The 23,178-nt window shown below is 37.2% G+C and overlaps 1 protein-coding gene and 1 pseudogene across 5 annotated transcripts in view; one reads left to right on the forward strand and one right to left on the reverse strand.

Moving 5' to 3' along the window:
* Positions 1-5,911: 5,911 nt before the first annotated feature.
* PPIG (peptidylprolyl isomerase G) overlaps positions 5,912-23,178 on the reverse strand; it is a 44,046-nt gene continuing 26,779 nt past the window's right edge. For all 4 annotated transcript variants that reach the window (XM_079782586.1, XM_079782585.1, XM_079782587.1 and 1 more), the window contains 5 exons: positions 13,226-13,433; positions 12,303-12,470; positions 10,509-10,596; positions 7,412-7,548; positions 5,912-7,236 (listed from right to left, as the gene is read on the reverse strand). In XM_079782586.1, the coding sequence (XP_079638712.1) occupies positions 6,126-7,236; positions 7,412-7,548; positions 10,509-10,596; positions 12,303-12,470; positions 13,226-13,433 (1,712 nt within the window). In that variant the 3' untranslated portion in view covers positions 5,912-6,125. The remainder of the gene's footprint in view (positions 7,237-7,411; positions 7,549-10,508; positions 10,597-12,302; positions 12,471-13,225; positions 13,434-23,178) is intronic.
* LOC307106506 (18S rRNA (guanine-N(7))-methyltransferase-like) lies at positions 19,463-22,684 on the forward strand (annotated as a pseudogene). The gene is made up of 2 exons: positions 19,463-19,491; positions 21,149-22,684. The product of its transcript is annotated as an 18S rRNA (guanine-N(7))-methyltransferase-like (transcript).

A 23,178-nucleotide genomic window follows, 5' to 3' on the forward strand; every position in this document is an offset into this window, starting at 1 on the left:
GGCCACCTATACTTTAAAGAAACACAAAACCGCCGAAACCGGTTTGGCTCAGTGGATAGAGCGTCAGCCTGCGGGACTGAAAGGTCCCAGGTTCGATTCCGGTCAAGGGCATGTACCTTGGTTGTGGGCACGTCCCCAGTGGGGGGTGTGCAGGAGACAGCTGATCGATGTTTCTCTCTCATCGATGTTTCTAGCTCTCTATCCCTCTCCCTTCCTCTCTGTAAAAAATCAATAAAATATATTAAAAATAAATAAATAAAATATTAAAAAAAAAAAAGAAACACAAAACCAAAACGGTATAGATGATTCTGTAAGCAAAGCCATCATTCCAAATCATAACTTCAGGGCTTATGGATCCCATGTTAAACAAATCCTGCTAAGGGACTAATGTAGCTGAATATTAAAAAGAACACTGTATACAATGATTCCAAAATTGTGTGCCAAGGGGATCTAAGGGACTATAGTGAACTTGCAATGGCACAACTGGTAGGATATTTTAAAAACTTAAAGGTAAACAGTATTTGACATCTGTAAGACTCTACAGGTATTAATTGTTTAAGAAAGTTCAGTTTCAATATATTAGATATGCCATCCCTTTCGATGACATCCTATCTTTATAAACCTGGATGTTCAGCAGTTGCTGAGATAAAATGCAAGTAGCCATAATACTGCAGAAGGGTGATGGCATTCTATCTGATTCCAAGCTTTGAGTAGTGCAATGACTAAGTTGCACACCTCCCATTAGTAACCAATTGTTTTTAAATATGAGTGATATAATTATTTTCATAGCTACCAAGTTGTTAGGGCACACTTTACCTATCTGAACTTACCTATTTAATACAACTACTGGATATATATATACTTGGCCTAGGGTTGCCATGTAAAGGCACAATGAACTAATAAAATCTGGGAACCTCTGTCATATATTCTTTCCTTTCAAGTGTTTTAGGGAGTATATTATATAGGGGTGATGACTAGTTTTGGTTGAAGTTATCTTCACATTATAAAACAGGAAACAATGATTATTTAAATGTTTTATAACCAACTTAACTAAGTGAAGGATAAGACACTGAAAACATAGTTAGTTTTCTCCCTAACATATATAATTGGATTCTATTGGGCTGGGCTTTCTACTAGAGTTAAGCACATTAAAAATAAATAAAATAAAAAGGCTGTGCAGCTTTTAAATTAATCACAAACAATTTAGTGTAAAGAATAGAATGGCAAAACACAGAACAGTGGATACATACTAACTGCTCTAATCTGCTACTTTGAATAAAGAAACCCATAGGTAAAATTTGTGCAAAGATGTAAACTAAAACCAAGACATTTTGGGTATTGAGGACTATGAGGGGTGGGGGTAAAAAATTACGAACCAGCATTTAAAAATAAAAAGGAAATACAATATTAGATTAAGAAATGTTTAGTAAAAAACCTAGAAAGCAATGAAAATAGAAAAAGCAAATTGATACTAAAAGTATTTTAATACACAATTTGCACAGTCCATATGATGAAGCACTTACATTTTACATATTCTCCTGGTTAAATAAAGCATTTTAAAAAAACACTCCAGAACCTGAAAGTTTAATAATATTCACCTGTTAATACACACAAATCACTGGATGGTCAGAACGTTTTTACCTAAGCATATATATTTTCTGTGACTAACTCTCAAGTTAGGTAGGTAAATTTTGCCTATATACATCTCATTTAAATAACAACCAAACAAGAAGCCAAAAACTAGAGTCAATTTTTCTTACAATTAACATTTATATGGTTTTAGAACACTTAAACTGGAGGGCCAAGGATATAATAGTGTTCCTAATGCTGGGAAATTAAAAAGCAAATGGGCTTTTCTACTAGATAGTAATGCAAATTCCAAGTGTAATCTTAAAAGCTTGCTGAGGCAAAAGACACAACGCAATTGGAAGCATCATGATTAAACATTTACACTAGGATTTATTCCTAAACCTTCTGGAAATCATCACTACTGGCTAAATTCTTAAAGAAGTTCAGTATTGTTAAACACTACTCAGTTTTCCCCCCCTAATACACATTCTATATCTCCATGGGTAAAATAAAATTGTATTTTAGTTGATTTATTTTCATTATTTAGCTTTTAATAAAAATAAAGGTTAAATAATAAACAATTTTAAAAATAGAAAAACAAACTATTTATTATAGTATAGTTTATTTAATACAAACTATAAAAATTGATATAGTTTCAGAGTTTAAATTCCACAAAATGCAGTTTGCAGAAAACAATTTAAGGTACTAGACTAATGATAAGAGAAGCAGCATTTTGAAACATTTTACAATTGTAACAAGAGCTTTATTCCTAAATTTCATTAAAAAAATATACATCACAGTGACTTTGAACTTGGAAAAGAAGTGCTTTAACTTGGTTTTTCCCTTCCACAATGAGAGCAGCCACAACTTTTAACATCCCCACATACTAATACCCAATTCACTTACTGATCCTTCAAAACACTATAAACATTCAAAGGGGAAGAAAACTCACATCGGTAAACAGGAATTTGCTTTAAGAAGAAGAAAAAGGGGGGGTTGTGGGGGGAAACACAAACCAGCCCCACCACTCCCTCCCGTGCCTCAACAAATCCCTTCTCCTACCTTGCTGATGGAATTTTAAAAATTTATGTGATTTTTCTTTTCCTTTAATATTGACTTCTTGTGTCACAGCCCAGCCCAGAGTTTGCCTTTGCCTGAACCCTTTAAAGGCAGCTGGAAAGCCCACTACTGGCAGGAGTCAGCCAGTGCTGTATTTCCTGGAGTTTAATTTTAAGCAAGTATTTATAACAAAACACATCTTTTTATGATGATAAACCGGTTATAAAACTATAATCCTTGGAGACTCCATTCAATTCTAAATGTATGAATAATAAACTGAATAATTATAGTAAACATGACCAAAAGGTGACAGAAAAACGACTTTTGTTTCTCTATAACAATCATCTATATGGTATATATTTAAAGTGCCTTCTGGCAAAGGTAAACAGAAACAAGTTTCTAGAAATTTATTAAAGGTTCAAAGTCTGATTTAAAAAAATTGCCACCTAGGGTGAAGCACAACGAACTACTTATTAAAAAACATACTAACGTGAAAACAAACTAGAACTGTCAGTTAATACCATACTCAAAATACCAGAAACCCAATGTGTTCCTATCCTTAACATGAAGAAATCTTTACTTTTCAGTTTCCTATCTATCACTGGGTACAAGAATCAAAAGCAATTCAATAAAGCCAATATGAATCAATATCACACTTGTGCAGAGATAGATTTATCAGTCAAATTCTTTAAAAATTCTGTGAAGGCTTTGATTTAAGGAGCTTAAGAACTACAATGGTCTATGTATGAGTTCTCTAACTGTATAATTTTAAATATTTTAAAGCAATCAAGCAGCTCCTCTCTCTACTGGTCATTTAGTATCAATCACTCTGTTGTGTCAATTTCTGTGGAAGAAAAAGTGTTCACTTGAAATAATAATCATAAAAAATTTCTCGGGCAATAAAGACAAACTTATTTAAATCTTTAAGAGGATATTAATTCAAAGATACGTAGAGGTTCCCAGCCGGTGTGCCTCAGTGGTTGAGCAGTGACCTATGAATCAGGTCACTGTTGGATTCCTGGTCAGGGCACATGCCCGAGTTGAGGGCTCAATCCCTACTAGGGGGCGTGTAGGAGGCAGCTGATCAATGATTCTCTCTCATCACTGATGTTTCTATCTCTCTCCCTCTCCCTTCCTTTCTGAAATTAATTATATATATTTAAAAAGATTCTTAGAGGTAAACTGTAAGCTCAGACATACCTATAAAATTACAAGAAGGTATTAAATAGCTGACTTTTAGGAAAACCGAGTGTGTTCAAAGTAATAACTAAAGGTGGTACAACTATTAAAAATGTAGTGGGAGGAAAGGACCATTTGAGCTGTGTGCTATTCAGATGCAAAGGAAGACTTGAGGTACAGTAAATGCTATTTAATCATTTTCTAAATGTCTTTATATTCTGAATATAAAACCTGACACCTATCATCTCCTTTGCCAAAATCTGTTCTATTGTTAAAACAGCTAATAAAAGGCTTAGCATGGAGTTGGTCTTCTGATAACGAAAATAAAATACTTATAGAAATTACTAAATTTTCCCCCTATTGTTACTTGCCTATAATTCTTAGTAGATAAAGCTCTGGGATCAGACAATACAGAAGTATGTTTACTTATCGTGGCTTTTTAAAAAAAATAGAACTTGATTAGAAATCCTTTCTTAAATAGCATCTTTCTTGATGTGCAAAAAGTATATAACAAAGATTTTAAAAATGCAATGTACTGAATTTAAAATAAACAATAACTAATTTAAAATATGTAAGAGATTATACACTCAAGACTCAATTACCCTAATGTGGGTGTGTGTTCGAAGTTTCAAAGGAATCAACCACCCTGAATTATCATAAACATCTATTACTTTTATAATCAAAGAAAAAAACTAGAAAGACTTCACTGTGGATATTTGTTTCAAGGAATTCCAAACAATCATATAATTACCCTATTATTCATTATGCAAACAGCTACTACCATAATGCCAAATGTATCATTAATGTATTAATCACATTATGTTAAGCACTGCTTCATTTAGTACTAACAGCATTGACTAGCTACTGGGTTTACCAAGAAACTGACACTATATTGACAAATATTAAAGTACAAAACACTCTAGAAGTTACTATTAATTGGAATTCTAAAATTGCTTTCCAAATGAGGCAGGTTTTGTGTTTGCTGGATGTTCAGTATTTTATTTAGAAATTACAGAATAAAAGGCCACACATCACAAAAATAGCAATGTACAACACATAAAATTCTAAATGGACTTTAGATATCTTTAGTGTTTAACTCTGTTAGCTATCAAATTTTGCAATTTTCTACTCTAAGTGGCAATGTTATACATGCCCAGTTAAAATAATGTTAACACTAATGGTATAAACCACCTGAATAGAAAGAAACCAGTCATAAACATGCTACAGCCTACTGTGATACATATATTAAAAAGAGATATTTTCTTGCCATTTGAAACAGCTATGAGAATTAGTGCAGTTTAAGTTAAACACACACACACACACACACACACACACACACACACACACACACACACACCAAGAACGCAAAACATGCAGAATTAACACTCAACTCTTATAGGTCAGTGGCCAAAAAAGATAAGTCTTGTCAATACTAACAATTTTTAGAATCAAACTTACAAGAGTTGCACAAGTGGTATGCTTTAGTGAGAAAAGTATTTTTCCATTTTGGAGAAGGATAATAAACAAGGTTCTCTAAAAGCAAGTGAAATCAACACAGATTGAGAATCACAGTTTGATCTTCCAAGATTACTTGTCAGATGCTGTATAACAGCAAGTCAAGCTTAATCAGTACATCAACTGAAAAAAAAAATTCAACTATTTTTAGAGACAGTTAAGCAAAACAGAAGTAGACATGAAAAATATTATCATGAAACAAGCTATGAGTGGAATTATAAAGAACAGCATATGAAATACTATATAAAGAACTAAATATCTATTTTAAAGCACAAATTACTATAACATCAAAAGTAATGTCTTAAGATCTCAAGTTATTAGGATCCTGTTTCTGCATAAAAATTACTATAAGCCATAAATCCAATCAGAAAATCTTTGTAAGACTTCTTCTATCAAGTGGCTTCTAAAGTTACTTTAATAATGAGTAACACAAGCTTTTGTAACAATGTATTCCAACAATCAGTTATATTTGTTTCCAAATGGCTGATCACACAAATTAAGGGATAGCGTGTTTGCTATTGGCTGATTGTTGCAACACAAAAATGTATACATGAAATAGTGAAACACAGCACACAGTATTACACCAAAGTGTTTTTCTCATTTCAAGTTTATTAAAACTTTAGCAGTACAAATTATCCAGCTTGCAGATTATCAAAAGATCAACTCAATAAAGTCCACGTTAAAAAAAAAAAAAAGGACAAACAAACAACCCAAAACAATGAGAGAAACATAAAGGAGATTCATCAGCAAGTCTCTAAAACTTAAAATTTGAGACAGAATGGAAATAAGTTTATACAACTCACTCATCCACTTTTGTCTTCATCTGTTCCAGGGCTTGATTCATGATCAAATTTTTTATTTTTATCATGTGCATGGTCATTTTCTTGACCCTTTGATTTTTGGTTTTCTGTTTCCACTGAGGATCTGGTCTTCTCATCCTCCTTATGTTTTAATGTGGAGAACTTTAATTCATTGTCCTGACTACTTTGTTTTATTTTTGCGAATGGACTTTGATCTCTATCAGCCTTTTTATCCCTGTTATCATTTGAACTATTATGATCACGATTTTTAGAGTGCATTCTCCTCTCACCCTCAGAATTTTCTTTTCTGTGTGAACTCTTACCTTCTTGGTTTCTATGTTTTTCTTTGTTCCTGCTTTGACTTTCTTCTCTCTCTGAGCTCCGTGAATCTCTTCTCCTTCTCTTTCTATCTTTACTTCTCGATCGTCCTGGTGTAGCTCTTCTCTCTCGGCTCCGTGACCTTCCTCTTCTCCTGTACTCCTGCTCTCTGTATCTATGGTACTCCTTGCTTCTGCTGCGATCACGGTCATGGCTTCTGGATCGCACTCTTCTGCTCCTGTCCCTACTTCTGCTTCGTTCCCTTGTTCTACTATTGTAACTGTGTTTGCCTTTAGTTGTATCGCGTTCTCTACTTCTAGACTGTGCACGTCTATCCTTCTCTTTACTTTTATTATGATCATGCTCATTACTTTTTGATTCTAACTGTTTAGACTTCTCTTTACTTCTACTCCTTTCCTGATCTTTTCCTTTAGAATCGGACTTCTCTTTTTCTTTTGTATTCTCATGATCCTTTTCTTTACTCCTTGACCTCATCCTCTTTTCTTCATGTCTATTATGCTTTGTATCCCTTTCCTTACTCTTTGATTTCTCTTTGCTTTTACTCCTACTTTTAGATTTGGCTCTTTTCTTCACCTTGTTTTTATTATACTTATCATCTTTCTCTGAATTTCTTCTGACATCTCTCTCTTTGCTGTTAGATTTGTGGTCTTTAATTTTCTTTTCCTTTTCACTTTTTCTGTTTGGACTCTCAGACACATGCCTGAGATCAGTTATTTTCTTCTCTTTTACTCTAACTGGGCTTCTTTGATTTTCTTTTATTTCATTTAACTCACTCCTAAAATATAAGAGGGGAAAAAAAGCCTTTTTATTAAGAAAAAACTGGTGTCATTAGCTAAAATGATATTCTATTTTCCTTTAAGATACCCAGAAACGGCTACAAATAACTGGATGCACTATAGTAAAAATATATTTATATTCACTACATTTGAAATAATATAATTAAATCTTACTTATCCCCTTTGATCCATCTTTCACCACTTGATACTCTCATTCTTTGAGCTCTTTGCATCTCTTGCCTCCAATGTGGAGGAGTCTCACTCCGTCTGAAACGATCCCTTGATCTGGATCTAGATGGAGTTCGATAACGCTTAAGAAAATAAAAGGGGAAAATTAACTTATAAAAATATAAAAGCATTATACCATAGCTGAAGTGTATATATTTCTAGGTTCAAATAAAGTGTCTGATATTTCTATGCCCTCTAAAATAACTAAAATTTCTCCAATTTTTAGATAGGAAATCAATGAGAAAGAAATACTTTAAAAACATACTGAAATTCCAAATAAGCATTAACCACAGAAACTCTAGCCACCCACACCTTCTCTAGAGAACTGTCTATTTAAATGATGCTAAAGCAGAATAGGTTCAAGAACCCTCACAAGTTGCCAAGTTCCAATTTGGAAGTACGTGATCTTGATGCTTCAAAGCAAACAGTCCCACATTATTAAAAAACAAAATAACAAGTAAATGTACAGATACTCATTTATTCAACCAGTAGTTTTTCAACTCTTAGGATGGCCAACCACTTGACCACATACTGAGGAAATATTAGTGAGTCAAGACACACCTGATTTTGCTCCCTTGGAACTTATATTCTACAAGGTTAGGAGAACAGAGACAGACATATTATCACAGATATGAAACATATATTCAGCCACAATTAGAATAAATATAAAAGGAGAAGTAAAAGGCGCTCAGGGAATATATAACAAAGATATCTAACCTAGTGTGGGGAAAGGGTGGGAAAGTTAAAATGATAAGTAAAAGCTAAAAACTACGGAATATGTATTAGGAGATACCTAGGCAAGGTTGAGGAAAAAGAGATAAAAGGGAGTGAGGATAGATGGGTGAGGAAGAACATGTTAGGCATAGAAATATACCATGTTTGAAGGTCCTGAGATAGGAAGAAATAGCATGTTTTAGAAATGATCAGAAAACAGACCAGTGTGGCTAAAGACAAAATTGCAAAGGAAAGTAGCACTTGATAATCTGATGAAATAAGCAAGGACTAGCTTTTGTGAGGTCTTGTAGGTCATGGTAATAATTTTGGATTTATCATAAGGACAACAAAAAGGAGTGACATAATTAGATTTTCATTTTCAAATGATCACTCTGGAGAAAAGATTATATCAGTGATTCTCAAAGTGTGGTTTAGGAATCCCAAGACTCAGCAAGGTCTAGGGATTTGTGAGGTCAAAATTATTTTCATAATATCACATTATTTGCCTTCTCCACTTTCATTCTTTATCACACAATGTAATTTTTCAGAGACAACATGGCATGTTTTGATGTCTTTGCTTTCATAGCTAATAGATTATGTGCTTATATACAGTAGTCTTGTGTTTTAAATACTTCTCAGTTTTAATTTCCAGAAGAGTAAATATTAATAGATATAATACACATCAACAAAAGCTCTTTTGAATCCTCAATAGTTTTTTAAGAGTATAAAGAGGTCCTAAGACAAAAAAGTTTGAGAACTGCCATGAGAACAGTTAGGAAGGTATTTACAGTTCTGAGAATATACGATGAATTGAATTAAGATTACTGGAGTGGAGTTTGAGAGAAGCAGATAGATTTCAGAGTATTTAGGACAGGGGTCCTCAAACTACGGCCCGCCGAGGACATTTATCCGGCCCACCGGGTGTTTTTGCCGCCGCTTCCTGTCCGGCTTAGCAGCCGACTTAGCAGTGTGCACAGGAATTTGTTCATAGTTTTTTTTAAACTATAGTCCGGCCCTCCAACGGTCTGAGGGACAGTGAACTGGCCCCGTTTAAAAAGTTTGAGGACCCCTGATTTAGGAGGTTAAACTGAGAGGACTTGGTGATGAATAAGATATATATGGTAGCAAAGAAAGGAAAAAAACAAAATGATTCTTGGGCTTGAAATTTAAGTAACTGTACATGTGGTAGTGTTTGTCACGAGTCCAGGAATCTAAAGGAAGATTAGGTCGGAAGAGAAAGTGCTTATTGTATATACTGAGTTGAGGTGCCCATTAAGCAACTAAATGGCTGTCAAATAAGCCTTTGGTGAGAGAAGAACAGATGAAAATTTGACATTTATCAGCATATAGGGAGCCACTGAAGCCATGGGAGTGATGAGATTATCCAAGGAGCATATGCAAAATGAGAAGAGTTGGAACCCTGTTGTAGCACAATATTTAAAAGTGGGGTAGAAGGGTATGAACTGGCACTGGAAATGCAAGATAGAATAGCCAGAGATAGGAAGAAAATATGATGGGAGTAAAGCAAAAAGAGTATTACGGTAGGGATATTAAATAAGACAAAGACTGAAAGGATCCACTGGATTTTGTGACAGGAAGCTGACCACATGGCAAGTGCTGCTTTCAGGAGAATGGTAGATGACAAACTGAAATGGCTGAGGAATGAGTAGGAAGTAAATAAATAATATACCAAGTATACCTAAGTTTCTAAAATGCTAAAAACAGATATTTAAATTCTGACAGGGACAATCTAGTAAAGACAAAGGGGGTGGGAGAAAAGAGGTAAAGGGGGAGTAAGGGTAGATATCTGTAATACTATCAACAACAAAAATATATTTAAAAAAGGAGATGGAATGTAACAATAGAGTTAATTTTTAACAAGAGTAGAGACATAGTGGTCAGGAAGCAACAAGGGGGCACAGCAAAGACTTTCATCTCATTTTACACCATGTATTTGTAAAAATCTATTAACATCCCATGAATTTTAAGTTTGGAAGTACTAACACAAACAAGTTACTATGAAAAGAGAACATAATTCAATACCCACACCTACTCTGAATTTTAGTTACTTACATATATAACTATTTAAGAAACACTCAAATTATTTTAAGATAAATGCAATACTATTAAGATTTATGGGAAGGCCAAGATGGTTTGGCTCAGTTGGCCTGTGGACTGAAGGGTTCCGGGTTTGATCCACAGTAGGGTGTGTGCAGGAGGCAGCCAATCAATGGTTCTCTCACATTATTGATGTTTCTATCTCTCTCTCTCCCTCTCCATTTCTCTCTGAAATAAATAAAAAAGGATTTATGGGAAAAGAATCACCTACCCTCGGTCCTCTTCCTTTAATTTTCCTGCCAGACCTAGTAACTAAAAGTCGCCTCTGGTATGAAGCAGGCTGGGAGTTAAGTGGATTACTAGAAGGAAGCAAAGAGAACATTAAAACATTATTTTATAAAAATAAATCTGGGAAATATAGCTTTGCTGACCTAAAGTAATAAATTTAAAATCATATATAATTAGTGGTTTTCAACCAGGAATGTTATCAATGCCTAACAGTTATCTAGAAAAATCGAAGCACTTTTTCAACAGTCAATGTCTGAAGAGGGTGCTATTGGTACTAAGTGCCCAGGAGTGAGGAATGCTAAAACCTTGTAATGCATGAGGAAGAACTAATTTGTCCCCAAATTCCAATTGTACCCTGTTGAAAAACATTGTTCTATAATCATTACTAAGATGAAGTTAACCTGACAGTGCTAAGGAAAATCACCAGAAGAGCTCAGTATAGGCCATATGCTGTTGAGAGAATAGTTTTAAAACTACCTTATTCCAAAGTACCTTATTATCTTACTAGGGGCCCGGTGCACGAAATTCATGCACTCGGGGGTGGGGGTTCCCTCAGCCCAGCCTGCGCCCTCCCTGCCGGGAGCTGGCCTAAGCTAGCAGTTGGACAGCCTTAGTGCTGCCATGGAGGTGGGAGAGGCTCTCGCCACCACCACTTCACCCGCCAGCTGTGCGTCCGGCTTCTGGCTGAGTGTCGCTCCCCCTGTGGGAGCACAGGGGCCACCAGGGGGCAGCTCCTGCGTTGAGTATCTGCCCTCTGGTGGCCAGTGTGCATTATAGCGACCAGTTGGTCTGTTATTCTGTTGATTTGCATATTAGCCTTTTATTTATATAGGATGAGTAGTTGTCCATTGATAATAAAACTATAGTGAAGTGTAATCATTTTGAACTAAGCAGAAACAATGTAGTCTGAATTAGCAAGATGTTTATACCATGGTTTATACCAAAAAGGAAAACTATTTTCAAATAATGAGTTAATATTGATTGGCATTAACAATATCCATATAAGTTATATTTGAAAAGGTCATTCTAAAGTAGTTCAAACATTTTCTCTTTAATATTTACTTCCTTAGTACAACTTAATACCTGAAGAAAAATAAAAATTCAATCAATATTAAATTTTATGGTTTTACTGTATTATGAAAGTATTGGGGGATTGCTCAGAATTGTATTACTTTTATAACATTCCTCTTTTTCATAAATAAGAGAAAGACTTCAACTTTTTATATAGAAAATTTCTGCAAGTATTTGAACATGGTATCAATTTTCATTACCAAAATATCGTAAATCATGCAAAGAAAACAGCATTTTTTCCCTATCAGAGAAACTGAAAATGGTTTTTACTTAAAAGTTTAATGTATACAAAATAATTGAACTGTACACTTCAAATGGGTGCATTTTATTTTATGTAAATTTGTCCTCAACGAAGTTCATTTTAAAAAGAAAAAAAGTTTAATGTATACAAATAACACAGTAAAACACATCTCATTTTTAAATGGAATTGGTTTAGAATTCCACTTAACATCTTTTTAGCATTTACAGTGCTTACTTTTCTTAAAAAGTAACTGTTACTCAAAATCTGTTTGCATTGTCAATTTATCCTTTTACCTATGTGGTTACTAGCAAAAAGGAGCTTTATGAACATTACCCTCTAAAGAAAGATTTCAATCTTGTGACAAAGTCACCAATTAAATTTTGTCTAAAATAAGTATACACTTTTTTTTAAAGAGAGATTACGTTAAAGATTGTAAGGTACTACAAGGCATACACATGCACATACCACTCTCTCTCTCTGTCTCTTTCTCTGTTTTTCCTTTCTTTCTCATCAGCTTTAGGAGGACTTTTTCTCATTAGAAATCTATTTTCAGGTATAGGAGGGATCTCTTCTGGACGGACAGTAGACTGGGGTTGTGCATCAAGATTTTCAGCCTCACTTTCACTAGATGGGCTTAATAGAAACACAAAACAAGTTTCATTTAGTTATTATGTGTCTACTCCAAATTTCCAATTGTTGGTACTTCTTTTCTTTAAGATATCTCAATATATACACCATCCTATACCCGTGACAAACCAACTAACCAACCAAAAATTAAAACCAAACGTCTCCATTGTTACAGTTTCAAAAAAGATTTCCCACTAAAATGAGCCCAAAATATGAAATTCCTTGGACAATGTAAACTTAAATAAACTTAAAATGCTTTAAAATGCAGGTAAAGAAATTAGTTGTTTTAGAGGAAATAGGTATATAAAGACAAATTTTAGTACTAACACATTATTTCAGACAAAACGGGGCAAACAAATACAGTAACATCTGCTTTCTATCCTATGCAAAGGATATTGGAGCAAAGAAAATGAAGGACAAAAGAGCAAAAATTTCCTACAAAAAATAAGGAAAACAATAGTTGGTTTACTTCAATTCTCACTAATCTCATATTCTATCCATAATTACAAACCTAGAAAACCAAAAGTATAATTACACTGAGTTCAGACAAAATTAACTGAATGGTTTTGTTGAAAATAGAAATGAATATACCCAAATTTAATCTAGAGACTGTAGAATACCAAAATGATTTTAATACTTCAAGCTATAAAATATTTCTATTTTAATGTTTCCATATAATTGATCCAAAATCCCAACAGATTTATTTATAAACAGAAGGAAATTAGAATATAAAGCTAGTATTGAAAAAGTAAAATTAATACCTTTTTTTGCTTTTCTTTCGCTTCTTCTTTTCTTTCTTGTGTTTTCGGGAATTTTTCCTATGTTTCTTTTTTCTTTTTTTTGATTTCTCTTCAGAAGCACTTTCAGAATCAGAAGAATCAGAAGAAGATTGAGAATCACTTGAGCTATCTGAGTCACTGGATGATGATGATGAGGAGGATTTATGCCTTTTCTTTTCTTCTTTCTTAGCTTTCATAAAGAAACAAAAAGGTCTTTTGGTCAACATGTTTTAGATAAACATTTTAAGTGGAAATTTATATTTTCTAAGTCCAGTATTTAATAGCTAGTCCATCTAGCTATTTGAACTGAGAGTTACAGGAAAGGAGTTAAGATTAGAATCCCGAGTTGTATCTATTGAAGGTCCCATTGGCTGTATAAGCCCATGGAATCATTTGGCCTGGCCCTGCCAAGGCATTAGGGGTGAGTTAATTAAATGTTTGACCAAATATAGCAGGCTAATTTTTAAGTTGATAATTTTGTATAGCCTGAGAATGATGTTATAAACATCCAAATGGCCCTAAGCAGAAAAAAAGGTTCCCCAACCTTGTATAATTTTTGAAAAATAACAGATAAATCTATAACAATAAGCTAAATTAATTTTAGGAAACATTTGATAGCATAGTTTTTTCAAAAAAGCACAGAAGCAACATTTAAGAGTCTGAGGTTCTAATCTTCTTGTAGTGCTCAACTTTTTCTCTTATCAAGACTGCAGGTAGAATAGGAGAAAAACAGCAGGAAAATACTTTGCATGAATGTGGAAAGATAAGAAACATGATTTCATTAGCATGGACTTATGTTTCCATGCCTTAGCATTCCCCTAATGATTAAGAAATTTAGCCATTTGAAAGTACTAACACAAATAGGTTACTATGAAAAGAGAATATAACAATTCAGTGGAGACCAGAAGAGTAGACTTACAATAGAGGATGGTCATTTGACAATAATTAATAACTATATTTTTGAGATCTCTACAAAAAAAATTCTTCAAATTAAAATCTTACTTTGGTTTAAGTAATAATTTAAAAAAGGGTCCCAAAAATCAGATGCTTTAAGGCAGGGGTCCTCAAACTTTTTAAACAGGGGGCCAGTTCACTGTCCCTCAGACCGTTGGAGGGCCGGACTATAGTTTAAAAAAAAACTATGAACAAATTCCTATGCACACTGCACATATCTTATTTTGAAGTAAAAAAACAAAACGGCAAAAACACCCGCATGTGGCCTGCGGGCCGTAGTTTGAGGACGCCTGCTTTAAGGACTAGTCAACTAACATAAATAAGTGAAGTTAACCTGGTATAATACAACAGGAATTGGTGAAAGATATGACAAACTGCATAGAGCTTGACTTATCTAAAAGTATTCTAATTCAAACTATGGACTTAAAGAGTGAATTCAAGCCAAAGATGGGACACCATTGTTATATGGGTAACTACAATAAACTGGAACACATCAACTACATTAGAACCCATCTATATATATAAAAGCCTAAGTGACCAAACAACCAAACGACTGAATGACTGATCGACCGGTCACTATGACGCGCACTGACCACCAGGGGGCAGACGCTCAATGCAGGAGCTGCCCCGTGGTGGTCAGTGCACTCTGACAGCCAATCTCGCGGCCCCTTCCCTCACCGGCCGGCCCACCAACCTCCCCTGGAACCAGCCAGCCTCAGACCTGATCCCCACCCGTGCATAAATTCATGCATCAAGCCTCTAGCTAGTTAACAATGATACCGGTAAATAAAATACAAAGTATTTATACTGCTTTTTCTATTAAAACTGTACCACTGCTTAACTAAATAGTAAATGAAGGGAAGATGCTATTTATCAAAAGTATTCCAGTAATAAATGTAGGGATCAGAGTTTGCGTATCATCATTTTACAACGAATAAGGCACATTGATCACCAATGGCTGCTGCAGAGAACAAAGACAACCTATCCTGTGCGACTCTTGGTGGTCCTATCAAAACATTAAAAAAACAAAAACAAAAAAACTGAATCTGATCAATTTTCTACAACCACAAAGCTAATAGGAAATAGAAGTACAAAAGAATACATTACATAACATGCGGGTGCAATCAGTAAAATCCAGCATGTACAATAATGGGAAACACTATAGGACAAATGACCGAGGCAGCTCAACAAATAAATCTCAAGGAAATATATAGGGAGATGGTGTTGGAATCTATTAAAAACAAAAAAACTTGTAAGATCAACCCCAATGTTTGAACTTTATTTGGATTCAAATATTAAAAAATTAACATTAATGAGACAATCAGAAATTGAAACAGTCAGAATTTTTTATATTCAGAAATATATGGTGTATTTTTACGTGTTCATATTATTATGGTATTGGTTTTTTATTTTTATTGATTTCAGAGAGGAAGGGAAAGGAAAAGAGAAAGAGAAACATCAATGATGAGAGAGAATCATTAAATAGCTGCCTCCCGCCAAAACCGGTTTGGCTCAGTGGATAGAGCGTGGGCCTGCGGACTGAAAGGTCCCAAGTTCGATTCCGGTCAAGGGCATGTACCTTGGTTGCGGGCACATCCCCAGTAGGAGGTGTGCAGGAGGCAGCTGATCGATGTTTCTCTCTCATCGATGTTTCTAACTCTCTATCCCTCTCCCTTCCTCTCTGTAAAAAATCAATAAAATATATATTTTTTTAAAAAAATAGCTGCCTCCTGCACGCACCATACTGGGGATCGAGCCCACAACCTGGGCATGTGCCCTGACCAGGAGTAGAACCATGACCTCTCGGTTCATAAATTGACGCTCAACCACTGAGCCATGCTGGCTGGGCATGTATTGGTTATTTTTTAGAGTATCTTTTAGAAATAATTAAATAATTATCAATAAAATGTTATGCCCAGAATTTGCTTCAAGATAACAGAAAATGGAGAACTGGTCAGGTATAGGTAAAAAGAGACTGGCCAGAAATTAATTGTTGAAGCTGGGTAAATAACATGGTGTTTTGTTACAGCTGGTTTATAACCTTTCCTTTAGCCTCAGGAACACCTAAGGTTTTGACACTTGGCCAAATCAATCTTGAAACTCTTAACTCAAAATTTATAGGAGTGTTCTACATTTTTGTGAGATACGTGAGACTCTGGCTAAAGTTATTATATACTTGGTTAAGGACTTGTAGTTCACTGTCAAGACAGCTTTTCTAGTATCACTCACATGCTGCTGCACTGAAGAATGGGGATAAGGTTAAAAAGCTGACGTGACCCCAGAGGTAATGGCTTCCTCACCAACTGTGTTCCTCAGGACAATAAACATATCAAGTGTGAGATGCCTGGGACATATGCAAGCTCCGCCTGGAATTTATGAGATCTCCACTATGCTACTGCTGTGCAAGCCATGCTGTTTTCTGTCCTGTATCATCTCTTAAAGTAAATAAACTTACGGCCGTGTGAGCTATCTTATCCCATGAGTTCAATGGTTAATCTGAACCCAAGACCACTGTTGCTGGTGAGGCTGAGTGAGCATACAGAAATGTAGAACCTGAAAAATCTACTTATACATACTAAAAACCTGAGGGATATTGTGTGTGTGTGGAGAAGGGAATCAAACTCAAATCTAAGAAAGAAAATAAATTGATAGTGAATATGTATAACTTTAAATAAAAATATCTGGGACCACATAATATGAAAGCAAAATAAAAATAGTACACATAAGCACAAAATATAGCTGTTAAAATTACTTGACAAAATATAGTAATGCTTTACCCCATGGTTAACAAAGCTTTCTTCACCAGTTCTAACTTTTATATTTATTTTGCATTGAGATTCTTCCCAAGAGAAATATACTGTGATTTGTTTCTTTAAAAAGCAAGCCCATTCTCCCCACCAAATGTATTAAACATATTTCAAACACGATTTTTTAGTTTACATATCACTTTTCAAGGAAACATCTGTGTGAAGCAAGATATCACAGTAATAGGGAAGGCCAAAAAGAGATTATAACTATTTTTAAAAATATATTTTTATTAATTTCAGAGAGGAAGGAAGAGGGAAAGATAGAAACATCAATGATGAGAAAGAATCATTGATTGGCTGCCTTCTGCACACCCCCCACTGGGGATCAAGCCCACAACCTGGGCATGTGCCCTTGATCGGAATCAAACCTGAGACCCTTTAGTCCACAGGTCGACGCTCTATCCACTGAGCCAAACTAAGGGCTATCTATAATAATAAAAGTGTAATATGCTAATTAGACTGGATGTCCTTCTGGATGAAGCCGGGGCTGCGAGGGACGCTCGGGACCCGGGTGCCAGAGGGAAGCCGGTGCTGGCAGCCGGGGGAAGGAAGGCCTACTCTTGCACAAATTTTGTGCATTGGGCCTCCAGTTTTTTTATATTGATCTTAGAGAGGAAGGAAAGGGGAGAGAGAGGGAAAGGGAGAAGGAGGGACAGAGGGGGAGAGAGGAAGGGAGAGAAGGAAGGAGGGGGGAGAGAAAGATTATCAATTGGTTGCCTCCCATAGGTGCCCCGACCAGGGCTGGAACCAGCAACCCCATCATGTGCCCTGACCAGAAATCGAACCCAAGCCCTTCCGGTGCATGGGAGACACTCCAACCAACCAAGCCTCACAGGCCAGGGTGAGATTATAACTATTTTTATGGTAATACTAGAGGCCCTGTGCACGAAATTCGGCCCTCAGCCAAGCCTGCACCCTATCCAATCTGGGACCCCTTGTGTGATGTCTGACTGCCGGTTTAGGGATCGGGCCTAAACCGGCAGTCAGACATCCCTCTCACAATCCTGGACCTCTGGCTCCTAATCACTCACCTGCCTGCCTGCCTGCCTGCCTGGTCATCCCTAACTGCCCCCCAACTGCCGGCCTGATTGCCCCTCACTGCCTCTGTGTGTCGGCCTGATCGCCCCTAACTGCCCCCAGCTGCCGGCCAGGTTGCCCCCAACTGCTCCCTCCCTGCTGGCTTGGTCGCTCCTAACTGCCCCCCCCCCCCCCCCCCGCTGATCTGGTTGCCCCCAACTGCCCCCTCCTGCCGACCTGGTCGTCCCCAACTGCACCCCTCTGCCGGCCTGGTCGCCCCTAACTGCACCTCTCTGCTGGCCTGGTTGCCCCCAACTGCCCCCCTGCCGGCCTGGTCACCCCCAACTGACCCCCCTCCCCGGCCCCGCCGGCCTGGTCACCCCACACAGCCTGCTTGTTCAGTCGTTTGGTTGTCCCTCACTAACCCCCCTGCTGGCCTGGTCGTAGGCAGCCATCTTGTGAGGGTGTGATGGTTGATTTGCATATTACAGCTTTATTATACAGGATCATCTGCCTGAGTATCATATGACATCAACTATAAAAGGAAAATATACTGTGTTTTAGAAAAAATGCCTTGAAAGAGGGTTTAGAAAGTGCAAAAGTTGAAAAAGTTCCCCCCTTTCATATTTTCAGTATTGTTTTATGTGCAAAATTTAATTTAATTTACTAGTACATGTCCTTTTCCTAGGTATCTGTTCAGAATAAAAAAGAATCTGATTGGGGGAAAAGCAGTAGTAAAAAATAGATGAGTAAAAAGGCAAAAATTAGAGACATACAACACCAGTATTAAACTACATTGTATTAACAGAATGTTGCTTTAGTTTCAAAATCTGTGTTAACCTAAATTGAAAAATATTATCTAGGCACGTGATTCTGACTGAAATATTATCCGTCTCAAATCGACAACTATGTTTAACTGATTAGTATTAGACATATACACAAAATGAGGCCAAGACACGGAGAGGAAGAACTGTAGAATATATGGAGAAGTTCCATAGGGAACTTTACAAGACAATCTATTTGGAAAATACAATCAACAAGTGTGAATTCAATAGCAAATAGCATCGGGAAATAGACACTTAATACATTTTTCTAGAAACTCTGACTAATTGTATACGAATTTAGCAGTATGGTCAAAAAGTACACAAGTAGAGTGGAAATGCTTTGTAGAACTACAGTCCATTTTGTAACACAACATATGTATTCCTATAAATCTCTGTGCTATGGAAAACCATACAATAAAACCACATGGCTTATGGGGAAAATAGTGTTGGGGTAGAAAATTCAAAAACTTCAGAGACACATTTTTTTAAAAAAGATAGAAAACTACTAAAATTGCAACAGCTTTACACATGTTAAATGGTTAAAAATTATATAAATATGACAATAAACAAGGCACTTTACTTTGAAAAAGATCTGGGGTTTTCTTGTGGAAGTGAACATGAGAAGGGCTGCAGCTAGTGAGTTACTGTAAAGTAGTAGAAGAGTGATCTGAAATCAGATGGAAAGTTTTAGCAGATTATGCTTAATAACACAGGTGGTGAACTGAGGCAGCTTAGCAGATGTTTGAGGTGTGTGCATGTGTGAGTTTTGTGTATTCCTATGAAGCTGTTCAGCTGGGTATGACTTTTTGCACTCAGTGTTTGTTATAGACAGGATCAAACAGACAGAGGCAAAGGTGAAATCGCTAAATTCAAATTGTTTTATAATCTATATACATACAAAGCCAGCAACCAGAACGCTGGAACAACCAGAATGACCAGTCGCTGTGATGCCCACTGAAGCCAGCAAACCAGCCCGACTGGGGGGTGGGGCCGGCCAGCCACCTCCTGCAGCCCCTCCCCCTGGCTGGCCCTGCCCCCAATGGGCCCCCACCATTGGCCTGCAGCCCCTCCCCCTTGCCGGCCCCACCCACAATCAGCCCTCACCACCCCATCAGCATGTGGCCCCTCCACTCAGGCAGCTCTGCCCCTGATCGCCCCCCCACACACCAATTGGGGGTGGGGCTGGCCAGCCAACCTACCCTGGCCCCTCCCCCTCCCCACATCTGGCCCCGCCCCCAATCGCCCCCTACCCCCACCCCCACCCCAATCGGGGGCCGGCCTGGCCCTGATCTGGCCCCAATCAGGGCCTGAGCGGCTGGACCCCACCCGTGCATGAATTCATGCACTGGGCCTCTAGTACATAAATCAAATGGAACAAATCTATGATTTCAAAACAAGTAGTACAGAATTGATTATATTAGGATTAGAAATAGGGTCAGGAAAAAGTAGTGAAAATATCTGCAGAGTACTTACAAACTGCTAAGCATTGAACAAAGTCCTTTATAGGTATAATTTAAGGATGAGTATAGTCTGTATTTTAAGAGATGATTTTTACATGGTCAAAAAGTACACAAGTAGAGTGGAAATGCTTTGTAGAACTACAGAAAGGAATGGAGCAATTCTGAACAAGATGAAATAGATCCATCCCTCCCTAACATTAGAGAGTGTGGCAAAATAGGTTGAGTTGTTTGAATGGAAAATACGCAATAATAAATAAATAATACAAAAATAAAGTCTGTTTGTATACTCACAACTGTAAACCTACTTTGGCCCCACCCTGTGTAAGTAGAAACCCTAGACATAATATAAAAAACAAACATAGCCCTAGCCAGTTTGGCTCAGTGGATAGAGCCTCCGCCCTTGGACTAATGGGTCCCAGGTTCAATTCCAGTCAAGAGCAAGTACCTCAGTTGCAGGCTTGATCCCTGTCCCTGGTTGAGGCGCATGTAGGAGGCAACCAATTGATGGGTTTCTCTCACATCAAAGTTTCTCTCTCTCTGTCTCTCCCCCTTCCTTCCACTCTCTCTAAAAACCAATGGAAAAATATTCTCAGGTAAGGATTTAAAAACAAAAAAACAAAGAAAAAAACTCTGAAAGGTAGAAAAAAGGCAGAGCAGCCAGGAATCTCTTGAGGATGACATGGTAGTTTTCAATTTGCCTCCAATATATCCTAGACTTCATGATGGAAAAGCCTGCTACTCAGAAATACCAGTGGGTACACAAAACACACACACACACACACACACACACACACACACACACACACACACACACGGCGAGGCTACGGTGTGTCTTGGATGAAGACCAGATCATGGTGGACCGGCAGAGCTGTTTTACCACAAGAATGAAGCTTGGGAATACATGCACAACTCTAGGATGATTGATACGCAAACCAAAATGATTGGACAAGCATTGGAGCTCCTTGATCGGCCTGATGAGAAGCCGTTTCCTGTTGGATACTGGCTGCAGTACTGGGCTGAGTGGAGATTATCTCTCTGACGAGGGGCACAATTGGGTGGGCATCAACATCAGCCTTGCCATGCTGGATGAGGCTCTGGACCGAGAAGCACAAGGAGACCTACTTCTTGGGGGCGAGGGGCAGGGCATTCCCTTCAAACCGGGCTCCTGTGATGGTTTTATCAGCATTTCTACTGTTTAGTGACTCTGTAATGCTAATAAGAAGTCTGACATTCCTGCCAAGTGCCTGTACTGCTTTTTTCCTCCTCTTTATTCTTTGCTGGTCTGTGGAGCCTGAGCTGTTCTGCAGCTATACCCTGAGAATTCGGAGCAGTTGGAGCTGATTACAACCCAGGCTATCAGGGCTGGTTTCACTGGTGGTGCAGTGGTGGGCTACCCCAACAGTGCCCAAGCAAGGAAGTTCTACCTCTGTTTGTTTTCTGGACCATTGACCTTCCTGCCAAAGGGCCTGAATGAAATTAAGGAAGAAAAGGAGGCAAGGGAATACAGTAGGTCCTTGGGTTACGTCAGAGACAGGTTCCTACAGCGCGACATAAGGTGATTTTCCCATAAGCACCCACGTCACTCACATGGAGCACATACACAGCAGTAATGAAGTGAAACAGTAAAATTTAAAAGATAACAATTCCCGACTTTTACTTGTGGTAAATAAATAATAAAAAACATAAAGCACATATGTACATATGTCGAAATGACAGAACTTTTTTTTTTATAAATAAATGGGAGATGGTGATGTAACCACGAAACGACGTACGTTGAGTTCAACATAACTTGAGGACTGCCTGTAATCACTTAATATAAAAATAAATATAAACAACTTTGTAAGAAAGGCTGACAGACATTTTAGAGAAATGTGAATTAAAATTAGCTTTTTAAAAACCTATTATTAGCCCTAGCTGGTTTGGCTCAGTGGATAGAGCATCAGCCTTTGGACTGAAGGGTCCCCGGTTGGATTCCGGTCAAGGGCACTTACCCGGGTTGTGTGCTTGAGCCCCAGTAGAGCGTGTGCAGGAGGAAGCTAATCAGTGATTCTCTCTTATCATTGATGTTTCCATCTCTCTTTCCTTATATTTCCTTTTATTCTAGTGGCAATGTCTACCAAAATTACAAATGCATGACTTGTATAATCTTTTAATTCCATTTCTAGAAATGTATCTTTACAGTCAACATTTGCATACATGTAAAATGATATACAAAATATGGGAATGGGAACTGATGGGCAGAGATGGAAGACTTTTACCAACTATCCTTTTATGCTTTCTAAATTTTGAACCAAATAAATGTTAAATTTAAAAGTAGAATTTATTTTTATCCTCACCCAAGGATATGTTTGTTTGTGTTTTTTAAAGAGAGAAAGGAAGGGAGAAACATCGATCAGTTACCTCCTGACAAACCCTCAACCTAGTTATGTGCCTTGACTAGGAATCGAACCTTGAACCTTTTTTTTTTAACTTCTCTTTTTAAAAAAAATATATTTGTATTGATTTCAGAGAGGAAAAAAGAGGGAAAGAGAGAAACATCAATGATGAGAGAGAATCACTGATCAGCTGCCTCCTCCACGCCCCCCCACTGAGGGCCTGCAACCCAAGCATGTGCCCTGACCTGGAATCGAACCGTGATTTCTCGGTTCATAGGTCAAGACACTCAACCACTGAGCCATGCTGGCTGGGTAAACCTGTAACCTTTTTGATGTACAGGACAATGCTCCAACCAACTGAACTACCGGGCTAGGGCTAAAAATAGAAAATTTTAAACTTTCAAGTACAACAATTGTTTCCATTCCTTCCTCCAAAAAACCCTACCTCCTGCTTAACGACTTGCACAAAATCGATTTCAAAGTATCTTTTACAAGAAT

This window comes from Cnephaeus nilssonii (genome assembly GCF_951640355.1).
Source record: "Cnephaeus nilssonii genome assembly, chromosome: 10".
Classification (NCBI taxonomy): Eukaryota; Metazoa; Chordata; class Mammalia; order Chiroptera; family Vespertilionidae; genus Cnephaeus; species Cnephaeus nilssonii.